General features: G+C 37.6%; 1 protein-coding gene across 1 annotated transcript; it reads left to right on the top strand.

The window, feature by feature from the left end:
- The first annotated feature begins 2,830 nt into the window (after window positions 1-2,830).
- Window positions 2,831-20,772, top strand: alkal1 (ALK and LTK ligand 1). The gene is made up of 7 exons (XM_047375649.1): window positions 2,831-3,356; window positions 3,613-3,894; window positions 5,541-5,600; window positions 8,969-9,022; window positions 11,225-11,305; window positions 19,197-19,270; window positions 20,298-20,772. The coding sequence occupies exons 2-6, from the start codon at window positions 3,624-3,626 to the stop codon at window positions 19,259-19,261; spliced, it is 531 nt and encodes a 176-aa protein (XP_047231605.1). The 5' UTR covers window positions 2,831-3,356; window positions 3,613-3,623; the 3' UTR covers window positions 19,262-19,270; window positions 20,298-20,772.
- Window positions 20,773-21,372: the final 600 nt, after the last annotated feature.

The following is a 21,372-nucleotide window of genomic DNA, read 5'->3' as shown; positions in this document are numbered from 1 at the left end:
ACAGTAGATTTCTAAATTGCGCTGTTTTAAGTATGCATTGAAAGGATACTGAAAAACTACTTCCAGTTCCAAGACATAGGGCTGTATATATAAATACACTACTGGCCAAAAGTTTTAGAACGCCTTTCTCCTTTAATGGTTTTCTTTTTGTTTATGACATTGTACATAAATTTTCACTGAAGGCATCAAAACTGTGAATAAACACAAATTAAATTATGTAGCAAACAAAAATTGTAAAATAACTTTAAATATGTTATATATTTTAGATTCCTTAAAGTAGCCGCTCTTTGCTGTGATGACTGAAGTATTAACCTTTGGCCGTCTCTCAATGCACCTCTGGGAAGTTCTATTAAGACTCTTTGGAAAACCGCCTCATGAAGCTCAGGGGGAGAATGCTAAGAGAGCAAAGCAGTCATCAAAACAAAGGGTGGCCATTTAGAAGAATTTAAAATATAAAAATGTTGACTTATTTTACACTTTTTTTACTACATAATACCATGTGGGTTCATTCATAGTTTTGTTACCTTTGGTGAGAATCTACAATTCAAATAGTCATGAAAATAAAGAGGCGCATCAAGTGAAAAAATGTATCTACAAACTTTTGACCGGTAGTGTAGATAGTGTACATTCATTTTTCCTCCAAATGGCACAGCAGGCTGAGAAGTTGAAAGTAACATTACAACAAGCTTGTACACATACAAGAAGTCTTACTTTAGCATAAACTGTGTGGGTATGTGCTAACATTTTTAAGACCGCGCTTGCAGCTACAGATTAGGGTAATGCTAAGGAGGCCTTTAAATTAAAAACTTGGAGCTAATCACCAAAGACAAATCACCATTTAAAAAAAAAAATGTAAATAGAAACAGCTAAACAAGAACTTCATGTAGCCCTTTCGGCTGTTACTTTGTTTCACCTCAATTAACGTCTCCAATTTAAAATCAAACAAACTAGTCGGTTGCTTATTACATTATTTTTATTTTTACATTATATTATTTATATTGTTTTATCAGCTGTGATTGTACTGGGAATTTAGAATGCTTAACAAAGTTTTATTGCTTACATATTCTTTATGTACAATGACAAAGTAACTACAGGTGCATCTAAATAAATGGAATATAATCAGAAAATCAATTTACTGTATTTCAGAAGCTCAATTCAAAACATGATACTTATGCAGATTTATTTTACACAGAGGGCTATATTTCAAGTAGTTATTTCTGATGAGTGTGACTCACAGCTGACAGAAAACCCAAAATTCTGAATCTTAACAAATTTGAATATTACACAAGACCATTAAAAAACACACATTAAAAATACAGAATATTATGGCCTATCATAGCCTACTTAATGATAGAACTTGACAGCTTTTTGGAGGGTAAGCCACAAAATGTAATTGTTAAAGATGCTCAGAGTTCACAAAGGGCTGTATCCAAGCATCTTGATGGAAAATTGAGTGAAAGGAAAACATGTGCTGAGAAAAAGGTAAACAAGCATCAAAGATAACTGAAGCTTTAGGAGAATTGTGATGCAAATCCCTTTTAAGAGTTTGAGGGAGATTTACAAGTCGTGGAATACAGCTGGTGTCTATACTTTAGGAGCCACCACACACAGACATGTCCACAACATAGGCTACAACTGTTGCATTACTTGTGTTAAGCCATTCCTGAACCAAAGACATCTTCAGAACCATCTTACCTGAGTTAAAGAAAATAAGCACTGGACTGTTGCTTAGTTGCCCAAAGTCCTCTTTAAGATGAAAATAAGTTTCAGAAATCATAGTCCTAGAATCTGGAGGATGAGTGAAGAGGCACAGAAATTGCCAAGGGTCCAGTGGTTGGTTTCCACAATCAGTGATGATTTGGAGAGCCATGCCATCTGTAGGTCTTGGTCTACTATGTTCTATCAAGTCCACAGCCAACATTTACCAGGAAATCTTAGAGCACTACATGCTTCCCTCTGTTGACAAGCTTAATGGAGATGCTGATTTCATTTTCCAACAGGACTTGGTTGCTGCCCACACTGCCAAAAGTACAAATAGCCACTTTAATGACCATGGAATCACTGTGCTTTACTGGCCAACACACTTGCCTCACTTAAATCCCATAGAGTATTTATTCTCAAGAGAAAGGTGGGAGGGCACAGACCAAACAATGCAGACAAATTAAAAGCCACCATTAAAGCAAGCAAGCTGTGCTATCATAACACATCAGCAGAGCTGCATTTATAATACTCTATAAATTCTAATTTCCTAAAGTCCAACAGTTCTGGTTGACATTACCAGTTAGTTATAATCATCAAATACATAGACTATATATATATATATATATAGAGAGAGAGAGAGAGAGAGAGAGAGATTCAACACTCTGCGTGTAATTAATCTATATATTAGTTTAACTTTATAAAATTTAATTCTGAAATAAATGAACTTTCGAAAGATAATCGAATTTATTGAGATGCACCACTATCTATCTGTTTTTGCAAGTTACGTTGTTTCCTAAAGGTAATTTGAGTTATGACTAACAAGCACAGGCGAACAAAATCAGGCATTAGTCTAAATATTTTTCTTATATTTCTCTTATCTCTTCTTGCACTTTAAAGAAAAGGGTATGAATTCATTTCCCCCTTCTAAAAGTTCTTGTTTTAAATGGATCATGCATACTCTGGCATTATCCTATTCCTCCAAACTGAATCACAATTAAAGATTTCATTTCGGGAGGAACTTACCGGATGGGTGCTCCTGGAGGCGCATTCTCTGCAGCGCTTAGGATGTCACAAGACTTGGACATCAGTGAACAAAAACATCGGCACGCTGACAGCTCGGTTGCAAGCTTATAGGCCCTCCGATTCCACAGCTCTGCATCCAGCATCCAACCAGTTGCTCTCTTTGGGGAAACTACTTCGCTGCGCGCTGTTGCGCTCCTGTCTTTTTCGTGCGTCTGGCTCTTTTTTATTGCAATCTAAAAACTTTTTCTTATTTTTTTCAAACCTTAAACCACTTTATCTCAAAAATATCACCGACTTTTTATTGGGTCGAATCGTTTGAAAATGAAACTTGTCGTGTTGTCGTGCGTAAAGGTGTGGCACACGCTAAAGTGAACCTGCGCCTCCGGGACAAAAGAGAAGACAATACACCGAAGATGTCAACATTGCTTTACCACCCACTCGAAATCAATTGTATTACCTTCAAGAAGGTGGCCCTCAGTATAAATAGCTGCGCAATTTTTCAAGAAAGACGGCGTTGAGCACAATCTGCAGGCTGTTCTTTCTCTCTCTTATCGGAACCGCTGACAACGCCTGCAAGAATTTGCTCCAGACAACTGTGTCCACTCTCCAGGACATAAGCATCTCCTCAGCCGGTGAGTTTGGGATTTAGATTTGTTTCATTTAGAAAACAAATGCGAACTATGCGCATTCTGCCCTGCACCAGACCATTTCTAACTGAACACAGGTTGCTTGAGTTACATTTGACATGAAATGTTTAAAGTTTTTACGCAAATGAGGAGAATTTAGTGAAATACTTATTACAGTGTGTGCAGCTTTTTTTTAAAAAAAGAAACTGTTTAACTTCAGGTTTTTCTCCCTAACTACAACAAAACTTCATTTTGTTTTCAGACAGTCAAGCCATGCATGTGCAGAGGAAATGGCACATACTGTTGACCATCTTTTTTCTGCTCATAACCTCGGATCAGTGCATGGACAGCAAAGAGGTCAAGCAGAATGAGAGAAGGACCCTGTTGGATCTAATTTTACAGGTTATCAAGGACAGCCAGCAACGGGACAAGCCTGTGTCAAGGCGCTGTGGTGGTGGACTCCACACTTCAGCACAAGACATGAAGTTCTCCTCCCGTGAAAAGCCTTTGTATCTCTCTAGGCTGGATAACAGTAGACTCATAGGTAAGCTGATAAGATTTATTTTTAGGACCTGATGATGAAAGCATAATCCCCATTTTACTGTTGGAGACAGCTGTCATTGGTCTGCTCAGGGCTGCACATCTAGGAGCTTTCTTTGGTTTGGCTGAAATTATGTGCATGTTTCAAGTTAATTCAAGATATCTGGACAGTTTTCTGACTATAAATCATTTCAGCCAAAGGCAGAGTGTACGTAGCTATTTGACATTAAATGTGCAGTTCAGATTGCAGTGATTATATAATGCATTTAACACAGGTAAGCTTCATATGTGCAAGACAAAGAGTTCAGATCACATTTCCTCTCATAAGATGTGTCTTCTTCACGTGTTCTGGACACATCAGCCCTTATTTAAACTGTAAATGACTGATCAGTGGAGGAATGTAACATCAATTATTGTAGGAGGAGCATCGTGATGCCAAACTTATGAGTGATTCATTCCGTATGATTCATTGAGCATCCTTAAACATAAATGACTTTTCTAAATATTGGTCTTCACGCATTTAGATGGGGTGTGTTATTGATGTGTTATTGATGTTTAAATCCTGCCCTAAAAATGCTTTATTGCTGAACGGTATCTTTTTCTCTGAAGATATTGAACATGCGGGTCTTTTGGGTCTCTTGGAAAAAGAGCTTAATGGAACTCCGCAATTACTGTCTTTAATACAGCATTAATCATTCATGCATGTTCTTTTCATCTTCAAGACAGAACCTGTGCTGACGTCAACATATAGGAAAAATAAAGAATTAATAATTTTCTAAAGTATTACGCCTCACAGTCTTAAAATGAACAAAATGTGTCTGTTTAAGATAATCACTATCAATTAGATCATGCCTTGGTGATGTAAAACAGTCAGCACACAGCTCAAAGTTGTGGCCCCATCTTGCACAATTGGAAAAGTACCTTTCTCAGACCAGTGACTGCATGGAATTTATCTTTTGAGGATATTAAAAGCAGCATATCAGCACTGGTGCGTGTGACAACGCTAAAAGAACAATCGTCATGCAATGATGGAGGCTTTAAACACAGTGAGGATGAGGGGGAAAATGTTGTTGAGTTGATCCCTGTGTGTTCCTCTCAAGCTATGGCTGTGTCATCAGAGTGACAGCTGTGTGAGACAAATATAAAACACGTGAAAACATGCTTTTTTGATCTGTTTTTTTTTTTGTATGATGCAACCACGAGCTTTTAGAAGCTGGAGCTTGGTGTTTATCTGTTAGTTTTCAGAAAACACAGGGGACTGCATGTAGTGAAAGATTTGTTTTACAAAGACATATGTTAATGTTTCAGCCTTGGCAAATTAGAAAGGTTTGCATGCCTTCTGTGTGTGTGTTTATTCTTGATTGCTCCTTCAATAGTAAATGCTGCCATTTATTTGGTCAGATTAAATATTTTAAGTTTGCTGGTTGACAGACTGGTGAAATGTCTTACATTCATATTTTTCCTTCTGTGACCACATTACATTCTACTGACTCTGGGGGCAATCAACCAAGTATTACAAGGACTTATTATGATAAGCATTAAACCCCCAAACAATAATCTCTTAAGGCTGTCAGTATTGCTGTTGTGTTGTTAGACCTTTTCTTATAGAATAGAAAACATAGAATATAAATATGCTTTATTGTCCCACAGTGGGGAAGTTCAGGTATATCAGCAGAAAAGAGAAATGGAGGCATGAAGACACACACAAAGGTAAAAAACATAAAAACCAAAACTAAGAATAAGAGACTGTACAGTAAGGAAAATGTATAACATAAGAAAAAAACACTTTACAGTTAAAAATAACACGCTCAGAATAGAAGAAATGTGCAACTTAGTAGGATAAATTTGAAAATTTACAAAATTCACCTGTACAGTTGTTCATAAAAAACAATAGACAATTTACAAAAAATTGAAAAACTGTGCAAAACAGCAGGGAAGTAAACACTTACTTATACAATGCCTTGCAAAAGTATTCTTACCCCTTGAACGTTTTACATTTTCTGATGTTATAACCTTATATTTAATGTATTTTATTGGGTTTTTATGTATAATACATATATAAGGTTTGTGCAGGAATCAAACCGTCATTATATTATTTATCTCTATGTTGGTTACTTCTAGGCCTTTTATAAAGAAAATGAAACCATGAGCATTTAATACAAAGGGTAGCGTTATCATTTGAGATGTGCATACAGTTTCCTTCATTCAGACACTTTGAAGCTTTTCACATTTTGTCATGTTACAAACACAAACTATAATGTATATTGTTGGCATTTTATGTGACAGACCAACACAAAGTGCATAATTGTGATGTGTAAGGAAAATAATACATGGGTTTAAAATATTTCTACTGAAAGTCTGAAAAGTGTTTTGTACATACAGTGCCATGCGAACGTATTCGGCCCCCTTGAACTGGTCAACCTCTTGCCACATTTCTGGCTTCAAACATAAAGATATAAAATAAAAATTTTTTGTGAAGAATCAACAACAAGTGGGACACAGTTGTGAAGTGGAATGAAATTTATTGGATGAGTCAAACTTTTTTAACAAATAAAAAACTGAAAAGTGGGGCGTGCAATATTATTTGGCCCCTTTACTTTCAGTGCAGCAAACTCACTCCAGAAGTTCAGTGAGGATCTCTGAATGATCCAATGTTGTCCCAAATGACTGATGATGATAAATAGAATCCACCTGTGTGTAATCAAGTCTCCGTATAAATGCACCTGCTCTGTGATAGTCTCAGGGTTCTGTTCAAAGCGCAGAGAACATCAAGAAGACCAAGGAACACACCAGGCAGGTCCGAGATACTGTTGTGGAGAAGTTTAAAGCCGGATTTGGATACAAAAAGATTTACCAAGCTTTAAACATCCCAAGGAGCACTGTGCAAGCAATCATATTGACATGGAAGGAGTATCAGACCACTGCAAATCTACCAAGACCTGGCCGTCCCTCTAAACTTTCATCTCAAACAAGGAGAAGACTGATCAGAGATGCAGCCAAGAGGCCCATGATCACTCTGGATGAACTGCAGAGATCTATAGCTGAGGTGGGAGAGTCTGTCCATAGGACAACAATCAGTCGTACACTGCATAAATCTGGCCTTTATGGAAGAGTGGCAAGAAGAAAGCCATTTCTCAAAGATACCCATAAAAAGTCTCGTTTAAAGTTTGTCACAAGCCACCTGGGAGACACACCAAACATGTGGAAGAAGGTGCTCTGGTCAGATGAAACCAAAATCAAACTGTTTGGCCACAATGCAAAACAATATGTTGGGCGTAAAAGCAACACAGCTCATCACCCTGAACACATCATCCCCACTGTCAAACATGGTGGTGGCAGCATCATGATTTGGGCCTGCTTTTCGTCAGCAGGGACAGGGAAGATGGTCAAAAATTGATGGGAAGATGGATGGGGCCAAATACAGGACCATTCTGGAAGAAAACCTGTTGGAGTCTGCAAGAGACCTGATTTATCTTCCAACAAGACAATGATCCAAAACATAAAGCCAAATCTACAATGGAATGGTTCACAAATAAACATATCCAGATGTTGGAATGGCCAAGTCAAAGTCCAGACCTGAATCCAATCGAGAATCTGTGGAAAGAGCTGAAGACTGCTGTTCACGAACGCTCTCCATCCAACCTCACTGAGCTCGAGCTGTTTTGCAAGGAAGAATGGGCAAGAATTTCAGTCTCTCGATGTGCAAAACTGATAGAGACAAACCCCAAGCGACTTGCAGATGTAATTGCAGCAAAGGGTGGCGCTACAAAGTATTAACGCAAGGGGGCCAAATAATATTGCACGCCCCACTTTTCAGTTTTTTATTTGTTAAAAACGTTTGACACATCCAATAAATTTCATTCCACTTCACGATTGTGTCCCACTTGTTGTTGATTCTTCACAAAGAATTAGACTTTTATATCTTTATGTTTGAAGCCTGAAATGTGGCAAGAGGTTGAAAAGTTCAAGGGGGCCGAATACTTTCACAAGGCACTGTATGTATGTATGTGCTCAACATCTATATGAGCATACATCTGGTTAAAATCTCAGTATAAATCCAACTTTTCTTTGAAGGCCTTAGAGATTTGTTCAAAAACATTAGTAAACAAACAAGATCATGAAGACAGCAAAGAAAACAGCAGACAGGTTTAGGAGAAGTTAGGGAAAAGTTTGAGGTTAGAAAATAATATCCCAGCAGCACAGTTCAATTCATTATCTGAAAATTGAAAGATTGTGGCACAACTGCGAAACCTACCTACACATTGTCGTCTGCATAAACTGCATAAACAGGCTGGGCAAAGAGAGAATTATTCGGAGAAGTAGCCAGGAGGCCCATGGTACCTCTGGGAGACCTGCAAAGATGGTAGAATCTGTTGACAGGGGAAACATTAGCCGTGCTGTCCAGAAATGTGACCTTTATGGAATACTGGCAAGAAAAAAGGTACATGTGAATAAAAGCCAAAAAAAAGTTTTGTTTCAAGTGTATCATAAGCCATGCAGGGGATAAAACAAATATGTGGACGCAGGTGTTCTGGGCAGATGAGACCAGATGAGTTTTTGATCTGCATACTATGCTTTGTGCAGCAGAAATTTAACACTGCACCCTGAACATACCTTCACCATGGTGAGATAGGGAGGAGGCAGAATAATGCTATGGGGATTCTTTCAATTCTTCAAATTGAGCAATGAGACGTTAATAGATGTTTTCCATCCAATTTGACAACCTGTGCTATTTTACAAAGATAAAATGGTCACAAATTTCAGTCGCTAGATGAGAAAAGCGAATACAAATTAACGCCTTTCATTTTTGTATTAGTAAAAACCTTTGGAAACCATGTGTCATTTCTCTTAGCTTCACTGTTTGTGTTTGTCTATCACAGTTTAATCCAAAAGACATTGAGTAACATGACAAAATGCAAAAACCAGGCAAGGGGCATGTAAACATTTGTAAGGCACTGTGGTTTTGCCAGTATTATTCAACACATGCACTAAATGGTCCTTTTGCCCCCAGTTTCTGGTCACCAAAAGCCCCCCAATCATAAAACATCTTCGGTTGATGGCATGAATTTCTCTTTCAGATATTGTTCCTAGAGACGCACACCTGAAGGACAAATTCATTCAGCATTTTGGAGGTAGGAAAACTTCTACTAAAGCAAATAGATAAGAAGAAAATTCTATCCCAAGTAAAAAGATTTTAGTCTTGATTTTTTGTTGCAAACATTGCAAAACTGTTTTATCTGGCAAACAAGTTTAAGAACATACTTGGCACTTTTCCCATGCAACTTTTTGCAGGACTCTCCTAGTTTTGTCCCCCTGAGAAAGTCATAGAGAGCGTTGTGAACACTGTTCTTCTTTGGGTCAGAATGGGGTCGCCTGGCTTAGCTGCAGGGCAGTAGTTTAGAGGAACAGCACATGGTCTGAAGCTGAAAGAATTAAGTTGAAGGCATTGCTACGCTAAGCTGATTATTTGTCTCAGGAACTGTGAGTTGACTTCATTATTAGTATGAAAATCTGGAAGCTTAATAGTTTGTGCAGAAACTCTCAGACGTTATAATAACTGAGAACTTGATTTTGCTTCACTCTATGTCTTGTTGAAAACTGACCGCTTTACAATGTCTTTGACTTAGCAAAGGGCACTTTTGGGTGTACTTACTTTTTGTGTATACTGTTTGTGAACCATAACTCTCATGGATATGTGGCTTATTAAAGTAAAAGCTAACATTAAGTCTCTTTATAGTGTGTCAAGAGTCATTTACTTCATTTAGGTATTAGCAGACCTTGAAATTGATTCAGTATGTCTGTAAGCCTACGGAAGGAAAATAAAAAAGTTTACCCTTCTCCACTGGTTTTATAAATGCCAAAACCTCTCTGATATATTAATTTAGGTTGAAGCTGAGCTACTTGCTTTAGGGAATATTTATTTTGAGTCACATCTAGAGAGAGAAATCGAGTTGGTGACTAGAAGAGGATGACTTTCAGATAGGCCAGAGTTTCAGTCCTATCTGGTAACTGCTGGTTGAAAACTCAGAATTCTGATCTTCATTCCTGCCTCTAGAGCATACTAATTAAGCATTTTCTTTATACTCAGAAGTCAGATTTTCCAAATTCCCAGTCACAAATACTACAAGAAATAACAGTTTGTAGTTCATTAAATCAGTAGAACACATAGTGGAGTAAAAGACCTGGGTTTGCTGACCAAAACGCCTGAAATAAATGGTTCAATTAGCACTTTGGTCAAGTTGCAGTCAAGTTCTACAGGTGCTGCTAAAGACCTAATCATTTCAGATATGTTGAAGCAGAGACTCATCTACAAGTAGCAGAACATCGGCTCCTGAGGACCAGCACCAAACCGAGTAGCAAATCCCACAGTTCTCTGACTTGAAACTAGTACGCTTTCAACTGGGTGTTACATCATTTTAAGCTCCAAGGTCCAACTTCTGAGGCAGCACCAGTATTAACGTTACCAGCTTGCAGTAACACTAACATGTTTCGCTGTGGACGCTGTTAATGTGTGGAGAAGTTAGTTATTTTCAATATCAGTGAAGTGTTCAAAAATAAGTCAGGTGAAGTATGGAGATCCATCTATCCATTTTCTATACCCGCTTCTTCCGTACAGGGTCGCGGAGAAGCTGGTGCCTATCTCCAGCCGTCTACGGGTGACAGGCGGGGTACACCCTAGACAGGTCGCCAGTTCATCTCAGGGCAACACAGAGACACACACACATGCACACACCCATTCACACCTAAGGGCAATTTAGAGAGACCAATTAACCCAACAGTCATGTTTTTGGATTGTCGGTGAAGGCCGGAGTACCAGGAGAGAACCCACGCGTGCACAGGGAGAACATGCAATTTTGTGGAGACATACAGATTGAGAGCAAGACTTTTAGTACACAGTAGGAAGGCTAGAAATATTTTTTTATGCTCTGTGTTTATCTTGTATTACAGTCCATAAAATAAATCAGAATTAACTAAAACAGGCATTAGTAGATCAAAGCTTCACAAAACCCATATTTTGGAAATCAGCCAGAAGATTCTGATCGCTGTAGTTACTGCCTTCAGAGTTCAGACAGAGTTATTTTAACCCTGAAGCAGAGAACTCACAAAATGTTAGAGATGTTGGATTGCTAGACAAAGATGATCTCTGTAAGAATTGTACTGATTTATAAAAAGCACTCCCATATTAGGACAATCAGCAAAATGCTCTCTAAAGTAAAGCATCAACACAGCATCAATTCCTGAAGAGGTCAGGTGTGTTTCTTAAAAGATAAGTTGTTAGATTAAAAGAAGTTTGTTTTATTTTACCCAATGTGACCTTTTCTTTTCTCAAGCAGGACATGTCAAGTTCTCGTCGGAGTGCAAAACACATTTTCACAGACTATACCACACCACAAGGGATTGCTCAAGACCAGCATGTGTGTATACATTTTCATTCTACAAACAGTTTTCTCTGTGCCTCATGTTTTATCTTTCATAATGAAATATCATCCCATAATGGAAAACATGTGTGTTTAATATTAATATAATAGACATTGTTTTATGTGAGCAAACCATTATTGTTGGCAGTAAGCTGAAGTTATTTCAGCATAGAAAGTTTCGGTTTATGCATGGGTCACTAAAATCTTTTTTTATTTATTATATTTATGTTCACTTTAGTCAGTGTGTTTAAGGTCAAATAACAACTGCACACTGATAACGTATATTAGTTTATTAGTGAGGGTTTTGTTGTTCTGCGTTTATACACTGATACAGTGAAACCAAGTTTATGTGGCAAAAAAACTTTACTTATATTAAAGTAATCAATTATAATAAATGTTTTTGTCATGCAAATTAATGCTGTTTGTTGTCCGACTGATTCGCTACTGTTGGTGAAATTTAAAAGCTCTGTTCCTACAAAAGTTATCAGACATGCGACAAAAATTTAAAAATATAATCTGTTGATTAAGGCTGCATTATGTTAAAAACTCATGCAATGTTGATGCAACTGGTAAAAATTGTGATGCTGACATCAGTCGTGATAAATCTGCATTTTTTTCCACTTTTCAACTATGCTTCCAACTCCTTCTGTGGTCTTAAGCATTTTGATTCCTGTAATACTGTGAAAGGTGTGGGCCTGTTCTGCTGGTAAGACTCTATCAGGCTGAATATCTCAATGGAAGGCGAAATTTGATGACAAATTGAGAGTCCTTTGAGATACTAATAATTCTCACACTAATGTTGTGGTGACTATACAGGTCCTTTTCAAAATATTAGCATATTGTGATAAAGTTCATTATTTTCCATAATGTCATGATGAAAATTTAACATTCATATATTTTAGATTCATTGCACACTAACTGAAATATTTCAGATCTTTTATTGTCTTAATACGGATGATTTTGGCATACAGCTCATGAAAACCCAAAATTCCTATCTCACAAAATTAGCATATTTCATCCGACCAATAAAAGAAAAGTGTTTTTAATACAAAAAACGTCAACCTTCAAATAATCATGTACAGTTATGCACTCAATACTTGGTCGGGAATCCTTTGGCAGAAATGACTGCTTCAATGCAGCGTGGCATGGAGGTAATCAGCCTGTGGCACTGCTGAGGTCTTATGGAGGCCCAGGATGCTTCGATAGCGGCCTTTAGCTCATCCAGAGTGTTGGGTCTTGAGTCTCTCAACGTTCTCTTCACAATATCCCACAGATTCTCTATGGAGTTCAGGTCAGGAGAGTTGGCAGGCCAATTGAGCACAGTGATACCATGGTCAGTAAACCATTTACTAGTGGTTTTGGCACTGTGAGCAGGTGCCAGGTCATGCTGAAAAATGAAATCTTCATCTCCATTAAGCTTTTCAGCAGATGGAAGCATGAAGTGCTCCAAAATCTCCTGATAGCTAGCTGCATTGACCCTGCCCTTGATAAAACACAGTGGACCAACACCAGCAGCTGACATGGTACCCCAGACCATCACTGACTGTGGGTACTTGACACTGGACGTCTGGCATTTTGGCATTTCCTTCTCCCCAGTCTTCCTCCAGACTCTGGCACCTTGATTTCCGAATGACATGCAGAATTTGCTTTCATCTGAAAAAAGTACTTTGGACCACTGAGCAACAGTCCAGTGCTGCTTCTCTGTAGCCCAGGTCTGGGGAATGCGGTACCTGTATCCCATTTCCTGCACACGCCTGTGCACGGTGGCTCTGGATGTTTCTACTCCAGACTCAGTCCACTGCTTCCGCAGGTCCCCCAAGGTCTGGAATCGGCCCTTCTCCACAATCTTCCTCAGGGTCTGGTCACCTCTTCTCGTTGTGCAGCGTTTTCTGCCACACTTTTTCCTTCCCACAGACTCCCCACTGAGGTGCCTTGATACAGCACTCTGGGAACAGCCTATTCGTTCAGAAATTTCTTTCTATGTCTTACCCTCTTGCTTGAGGGTGTCAATAGTGGCCTTCTGGACAGCAGTCAGGTCGGCAGTCTTACCCATGATTGGGGTTTTGAGTGATGAACCAGGCTGGGAGTTTTAAAGGCCTCAGGAATCTTTTGCAGGTGTTTAGAGTTAACTCATTGATTCAGATGATTAGGTTCATAGCTCGTTTAGAGACCCTTTTAATGATATGCTAATTTTGTGAGATAGGAATTTTGGGTTTTCATGAGCTGTATGCCAAAATCATCTGTATTAAGACAATAAAAGACCTGAAATATTTCAGTTAGTGTGCAATGAATCTAAAATATATGAATGTTAAATTTTCATCATGACATTATGGAAAATAATGAACTTTATCACAATATGCTAATATTTTGAGAAGGACCTGTAGATTTCCAATGCATTCTGCAGTCTCATTGTTGATTTATTTGAACCTTTTTAACACATAAGAAGCAGCGTACTTTTTAATTGTGGAAATAAACACTCGTAGAAGTTGTGTGCACTTTTGCAACAGGTGTTTACGTCTATTACAGATGAAGCTTAAATTCCGTCTGTTTCAGAGTTTCTGGTGATTTTTGTGTGATTATCTACCTCATGTAGACAATACATTTTCAAAGAGTGACAAATGTGAGATGGCAAGTCAAGTAGATATATTTTGTACAATGCCTTGAAAAAGAACTAGCCCCCTTACAGATTTCATTTTTTGCTTTTTTGTCCTACTGAAATGTTTTAGATCATCAAACAAAATTAATTTTTTTCATCAGACAAAGATAATTAGAGTATTAGAAGAAAAAAATTTGTTTTCAAAGGATACGCTAATTAAATAAGGGGAAAAAAGATATCTAAAGCAACCTGGCCTAATATGAAAAAGTCCTTCCCCCTAAAGCTAACAACTGATTGTGCCACATTTGCCGGTAATGAAGTGTTTGCGATAACTGGCAATCAGTCTCTTACTTCACTGTTGGGGAATTTTGGACCACTCTTCTCTGCAGTATAAACTCTTCTTTAGCATAAACGCCTCTCAGATTTAAGTCTGGACTTTGATTAGCCCACTTCCAAATCTTAATGTTTTGAGCCATTCAGAGGTGGACTTAATAGTGTGCTTTGGAATGTCATGTTGCACAAACCATGTGTGCTTGAGTGGGGACCAACATATGGCCAGATATTTTCCTTCATGATGTTTTGCTATAGAGCAGAATTCATGGTTTCATCAATTATGGCAAGTCTTGCAGGTCCCGCAAGAGCGCGAGACCATCAAACCACCACCACCATGTTCGACTCTGAGTATGATGTTCTTTTTCTGAGACCCTTTTAGTTTTACACCACATGCAACAGCATGCATACCTTCCAAAAACTTCTACTCTGATCTTGTAGGTGTACAGAATATTTTCCCAAAGTTCCTGGGGATCATCAACATGTTTCTGATAAATGTAAGACAGGCGTTTGTGTTCCTTTAGGTAAGCACTGATTTTGACCTTGGAACTCTCTCATGAAGGTCATTTTTGCCCAGTCTCTTTTTGTATTATTGAATCATGAAAACTGACTTTAACTGGGGCTGTGAGGCCTGCAGAGCTTTAGATTTTCTTCTAGGTTCTGTAGTGTCCTAATGGATGAGTCATTGCAGTTTTGGGATAATTTTGGTAGACACTCCAAGCAGATTCACCACTATTCCATGTTTTGTGGATGATAGATCTCTCTGGTTCTCTGGAGCCCCAAAGCCTTAAAAGCTGCATTGTATTTGTTTCCAGACTAATGATGTAACTGAGTTTGTTTCTCATCTGTTTTTGAATTTTTACACTGGTGCAAAGTGTGTTGGTATTTTATATTTTTTTACCTACTTCATGTTGTCAGACAGGTTCTATTTGGGTGATTCATTGATTCTAGAGGTCAGCCAGCAATCAAGACTGGGTGTGGCCAGTTAAACTGAACCAAAAAGAATGTAGTTAATCACATTAATTTCATGTTTTAATGGGGAGGCATATGTAATTTTCCAATAAAACCAGGTTGTTAAAGATAGCTTTTTGCCTTAATAAAAGAATCCTCGTTTTTAAACCTCTTTTTAAAATAGATTTTTGCATTTAACCAGGTTATCTTTGTCTGACATTGAAAGTTGTTTGATAATCTGAAACATTGAAGTGCTGCTAAAAACCACACAGATGAAATCTTACAGTACTGTAGGCGATTAATTTAAACACCATTATGAATAATCTGAACAGAGCAACTAACATAAATACATCTCTAATAGTATTCAATTCTTTTAACACATGTTTGGGTATTCAAAAATGTTTTTTAAGTCTATTTTTTAGTCCCATCATTTACAAAGATGGCTATTCTTGAATTTAAAAGGCTTCTGGCAGTCCAACTGTTTCCCTGCAGATGTTCTAAGATGGCTTTTTGCCTCATAACTGTTATATGTTTGGTGAAAGCATCCAACTAGTTCTTCCCCGTGAAAGTCTAGCCACATGGAGAGCAAACGCAAAATAATCAGTGTTTTTTGTGTTAGAACAATGATGGTGACCTCATATGTTCTGACCCATTTCAACATTTCATGTCCAAATTAATAAAACGTTGCTGTCATAATTAGGTATTTTGATGCTGGACCAAAAGGGCAGACAAGCACGGAGAAAGCAGAGTCAGTGGGAAACTCCTTCTTTTAATTTAAAGAGTCCACTTACATGCAGGCGAGGTGCAGGTGTACAAGATAATCCTGATTACAAGGCATTTTCAAACAGAACCTAACAGGATCCGAAGCAGGGCGAGAATCCAAAAAGAGACATAACGACACCGTGTGGAACAAAGGACAAAGATGAACTTAAATACAGACAAAGGTGGACATGAAACAATAGAGCGGGTAATCAGGGAAAACAGACACAGGTGTGGAACAGGCGAGCGGGAAGACAGAGGGGCAGGTGAACCAGATAGGGATAAACGAGAACATGGAGGAGCCCGACAAGACAAATAGTAAACAAACCCAAGGGACCAGAACACAGGAAGATAACAGATCTAAGAATACAACGAAAAACACAGTTATCAGAACAGAACCTAGAAAATAAAACACCAGAAACGAGGACTCGAGAACTAACCATACTTAGAACAGAAAAACACCTGACTAAACATATACAGATACCAAACCAAAAACACACACTGTGACAGTTGCTTTGCTTAATCTGCTGATTTGGTGTCTTATCCTGGACAGACTTGGCTCTGTCACTTTACAGGAAAGTATGCTCCCTCGCTTAAAGCAAGACAGATGCCAAGGAACACCGAGAGCATCTTTCCATTTATCATTATTGTTAAAAATAAATGATCATGATAAAACTTGGTCATCCTGACAGTACGATTGAGACCATTACTTTTACTGTTTGAACTGTTTCCACTCCTGGTCCCATGGACGCATCAATGAATGCATGTTTATGCATTTAAAATAAAGTCTGTACTGTTCGCTGCTGAATGACACTGTTGCAGTGTGTACACTTTTTGGTAATAGGTGGTATGTGTGTAAGAAGTGACAGATTTATAACCAAGAAACTGAAATTAATATCATCATCACAATAAATACCAAAAAGTGATGTGATTAAATTTTAAATGGATGCCTTGTTCAGATAGCAGGACAAAGTGTTATGGAGAAGATACAGCCAAAGTTATTTTTTCTGATGCAATAAACTGCAGCTACTTGTTCAAATATGTCTAAAAAGACACATGCATGCTCGTTTTCTATAGGGTTTATACTATTTCCTAATTTAATGAGGGAAAACGGAGGCAAACTGTTATAAAAACATCACAGTTTAAGTTAGACTGTGTGTGCACAGGTGTCCTCTTGGCTTTGAACAGAGAAAATAATTAAACTAAATATTTACTGTCAGGAGCCATGATAGAGAGAAGATACTTTTTTTTTTTATCAATTAGTACATCACTGTAGATTTATAGATATTTTTGATACCCTTAGTTCAAGGTGTGCCCCATTTCTCACACACTAAATGCTAATAAAGTATAGAAAATGGATACATGGATTTTGCCTTAATGCCAGAATGCCTTCCAAAAATTCCACAAAGTCCACAAATATCAAAAGTCATCCCACCCATGTACACAGCTGCACTACGACAGCTGTTCGTTTTTGCAACAATCGCTAATAAAAGCCTAGAGGGTCTTTTTAATCTCTGTTCAATCGAAGTGGATGGGTTTGTGTGTGTGTGTGTGTGTGTGTGTGTGTGTGTGTGTGTTTTAAATGAGCTGAGACATAAAGTCATCTCAGAAGAAAACACGTTTGTTATTCATCTGTCCAGCTGAGATGAGTTTATGTCCAGAGAACTTTACAAGTTTTCAGCTTAGGTTTCAGTTCTGGCTGTGGTTCTTTGAGTGTTGGACTAGGAAAGGTCTCAATAGATTTCAGCAGCGGTCCTGACCCCAAGAGGCTAATATTAATCACTTTGGCATAATCAATTACAATTCAGTTGCATCTGATAGTCATTTAATGGAGGTTTCCAGCCTCGCCTTGTATGAACTAAGATTTAACCAGACTTCCTGAATATTTTCACTGTATGATCCACAGCAAATATTCAAAAACAGATTTTGTAAAAACAAAATCATTTTAAGGAGTTTCACACTAAATATGAAGGCGCATCCTTGCTTGGAAAGCCAAAGCCTTAAATTAATGTGTTTAATAACCAATCCTGAATTTCACAAGATATAAGACACAAATAGAATGAAATACCCTATATAATAAATAAAGATTACAAGAATTTTACAAGTTAACAAATTACTTGCACATTATATCATATAATATCAATGTGTGTAATTTTGCAATTGCAAAAGACTGCTTGGGTGCAATATTTTGTAGAATACTAAATTGTAAGTGCCATGCATGTAAATTCTGCATGCCAGTCATATTTTTGCCCTGTAGACTTTGACTGCCCTCGTTGTGCATGTTTGATGCCTATTTGTTGTAATGGCTGCGATGCTAAAGCTCACCATGAGGGGTGGAGACATTTTAATAAAGAAAATAAATTAAAAGTCAGGAAATTTTTGGGTAATCTTAATCATGTATTTATTTCATTGTTGCTTTATTTTTGTAGGGACAAGGGTTTACATTTTAGACTATGCTAATTCACAATGTCTCTCTAGTTGGGCTTTTAGTTACATAAAAACAAAACCTATTATACAAATTTAACATACAGAATGGAGTAAAATCATAAAACTGATTTGATATTGTTATCACAGTAATCAGAATCACAACTGCACTTCTTCTTCATGTCATGCAAGCCTAAAATTAAGGTTTTATTGCATTTTCAGGAACTTCCTAACTATTTTAGAAATGTGATTGGTTTTATAATTTTTCCAATTATCAGTAAGTAAATCAATCAAAGCATTTCTATCTGTGCTTGTGATTTGTAGGCAGGTCACCTACACAATTAAAGAACCATTGGCTGGATGTAATTTGTTCACAGATGTTTAAACTCTTTCTCTGAGATATTTGCAATTTCAAAATGATGGAGTACATGGACGCAGTAAATGCATGACTTTTATTTATCCCTGATATTTGCTGGGGTAAAGCTGCTTTAACTGTGTACATTTTGTGGTATTTTTGTGATTTGGGGTTTTATTTTTTAAAAAGGCCTTCAATCTTACTTGCAGATTACATCCAGTGAGCATTAATTTCACTAGTTCTGGAAACGTGGTTAGATCTAGGATAATTCAATACATAAAGATGGATATGATAAAAAAAGTTTCCAAAAACACAATTGTGACTCGTGTCTTATACTAATTCACAGATGATAAAATAAGAATTTCTTTTCTGCAAAGTCACTTTTTTAAAGGAACCTATCCTTTGAATTTTAGTGTTATATCAGGGGATATGAAACTGGTAATGACCTTGTCCGCATTGTGTCTTTCTTTTAGATTACAAAAGGTGCGCAAGATTGCTAACGCGATTAGCGATGAGTCCGCTCTGCATGCAGTCATAGATTTTGTATGTGAGTAACTATGTTTTTTTCTTCTTCTTGAGTTATTTATCACTCACTAAAATGGAATTTATTTCTTAAGGCATAGAAATATATACTTTGTGTTGAAGAGATTTACTCTAACATCTATTTGATGTTTATCTGACCACAGCTGATCCTTCCTTTAATCAAAAACGGATCTCTTTTACATATGTCCAACATTTGGATCTTGTATAGAATATGGTCCATCTGTAGAGACTCATTGCCTCACTTAGCCCAAACATTTGATGGCAGATGTTGCTGTGCTGCCACAGGCGGCAAAGGTAGTCCTCACGTTTAGGGAGCACTTACTTTCTCACACAGGACGAGGTGGGTTTAAATAGGATTTTTAATAAATGAAATCATTTGAAAACTGCTTTTTGTATTTATTCAGGTTATTCTAGTCTGATATAAAAATTTGTTTAAGTTTGGCAAAAATCAAAAGCAGAAGACGTCAGTATGGGGGAGATACTTTTTTCCCTGCCAAAGATCCCAGGCTGTCGTCGGTGAAATATTTCTGGATGTGTAGTCATCCCTTTGTTAAGGCAATCTTTAAAAACGGTACTTTCTCTGCTGTCTTGATGGTTTCAAATATAACTTAAGTAAAAGCACGTGTTCACATTGAGTACAATTAGGTCCAGACTGATGAGTGATTGCCACGTACAAGTTCATCTCCCTAAGTGGTCATTCATGGTCATTGGATTTAGGTGGTCATAATATAATTGAGGAGGCTGACACATCCTCAGGAATCAGATAATAAGATCCTGTCTCCACTGTTCCGAGAGCTCAAATGTGTCACGATTGACGAAGTTTAGAAGACGTACGAAATGAGTTATGAATCAGTAATTCTGGTCATTTCTCTGTGAACTTTAACAGCCCAGTAATGACCCCTCTTTAGAAGCTGACAACATGACTTCCTTAGAAAGATGTGAAGATGTGAGGGAAATCTAGAGAGCTTTAAAATCTGCAAAAACTGCTGACATTTAACCACAAATTTTTTGTGTCACAATTTAAATTTCAGGTGCCCGTATAATGGAAGAGGGATCAATGTGTTGCCAAGGAAGTGCCTTCAAATCCACAGCGGACATGGGAACGTTTTTTTGTGTTTATGGCATCTATATTTTTGTGGTTTTTGGTAACTCAAAATGATGAATGGACATTGTTGGTTGTTTTTGAATAGAATGCACCATGTATTTGTAAGCAGATAATTCAACATAAAACACATCTATTTATTGAAAGGGTAAATTTGTAATGATTTAACAGTCAATAAAAATCTGATTATTTTGGTCATAAAAGTTATGAGTGGTGGAGAGAAAATGTCTTTCCTTTTTTTTCTATAAATACATATTCCACTTTTGCTATTCTGCCGACATTATACTCCATTTTCGTTTTCATCGCGTTTTATTTGGCACTTGAGTGATTGTTTACAATGAGACCATATAAAATAAGGATGGTGATAATTCAATGCATTATTGAATAAAGAATACTGAAGCACAGGAGGTTTTGCTTTTTTTTTTTAAACTGATGCAAAAAGTGGAGTGAGGCGGTGCTATGGGTGAGACCGCAAATGGAGCCAATGGGAGTGGATGGTTCATTCTTGGCACCGCGTCTCCCTACTCATTACTTTTAACAGAAAAAAGCTGTGTTCTGCTCATCTGAATTTGTAAAAAGCCCCGAAAGAAGCTGGGTTTCATCACAACCTTGTTTGCTGTGGGATTTCATTTTTTTGGGTTTTGCCATTTTCAGCACCTTTGCAGCCTCTGCTGTCCCTGCTATTCAGAACACATGTTACAATTACTGAATCCACCCCCACACCTCCCTTTTTACTGGAGGTTATTGCAAAACAAATATGCAGTAGATAAGACCAGGAAAAACTCCAGAAACAGCACAGGTTCAATGCTTGAAAACATCTGTTTAGTTCAAACACAGCTTTGTAAGGAAACTTTGGAATGCAGTCAAGGGAACTGACTGATCCAGAATGTCAAAAGTCACCGTTTCTGGTGCTAGAACCTTTGAGCTTCAAAACACTTGTTGCATGAGAGTAAAACCTAAAACAGATCTCACATAGTGTATGATGATGCTTGTTTTCTTGCGCT

Source organism: Girardinichthys multiradiatus, chromosome 9, assembly GCF_021462225.1.
Source record: "Girardinichthys multiradiatus isolate DD_20200921_A chromosome 9, DD_fGirMul_XY1, whole genome shotgun sequence".
In the NCBI taxonomy this organism is placed as follows: domain Eukaryota; kingdom Metazoa; phylum Chordata; class Actinopteri; order Cyprinodontiformes; family Goodeidae; genus Girardinichthys; species Girardinichthys multiradiatus.
This window is presented reverse-complemented; position numbering and strand designations above follow the sequence as displayed.

What these genes read in the sequence shown, in the direction of transcription:
- alkal1 (XM_047375649.1), top strand. Translation starts at nt 3,624, where the DNA reads ATGCATGTGCAGAGGAAATGGCACATACTGTTGACCATCTTTTTTCTG. An exon ending in GGATAACAGTAGACTCATAG is followed by an intron (nt 3,895 to 5,540) that starts GTAAGCTGATAA and finishes ATTGTCCCACAG; the next exon opens with TGGGGAAGTTCAGGTATATC. An exon ending in GCATGAAGACACACACAAAG is followed by an intron (nt 5,601 to 8,968) that starts GTAAAAAACATA and finishes TTTCTCTTTCAG; the next exon opens with ATATTGTTCCTAGAGACGCA.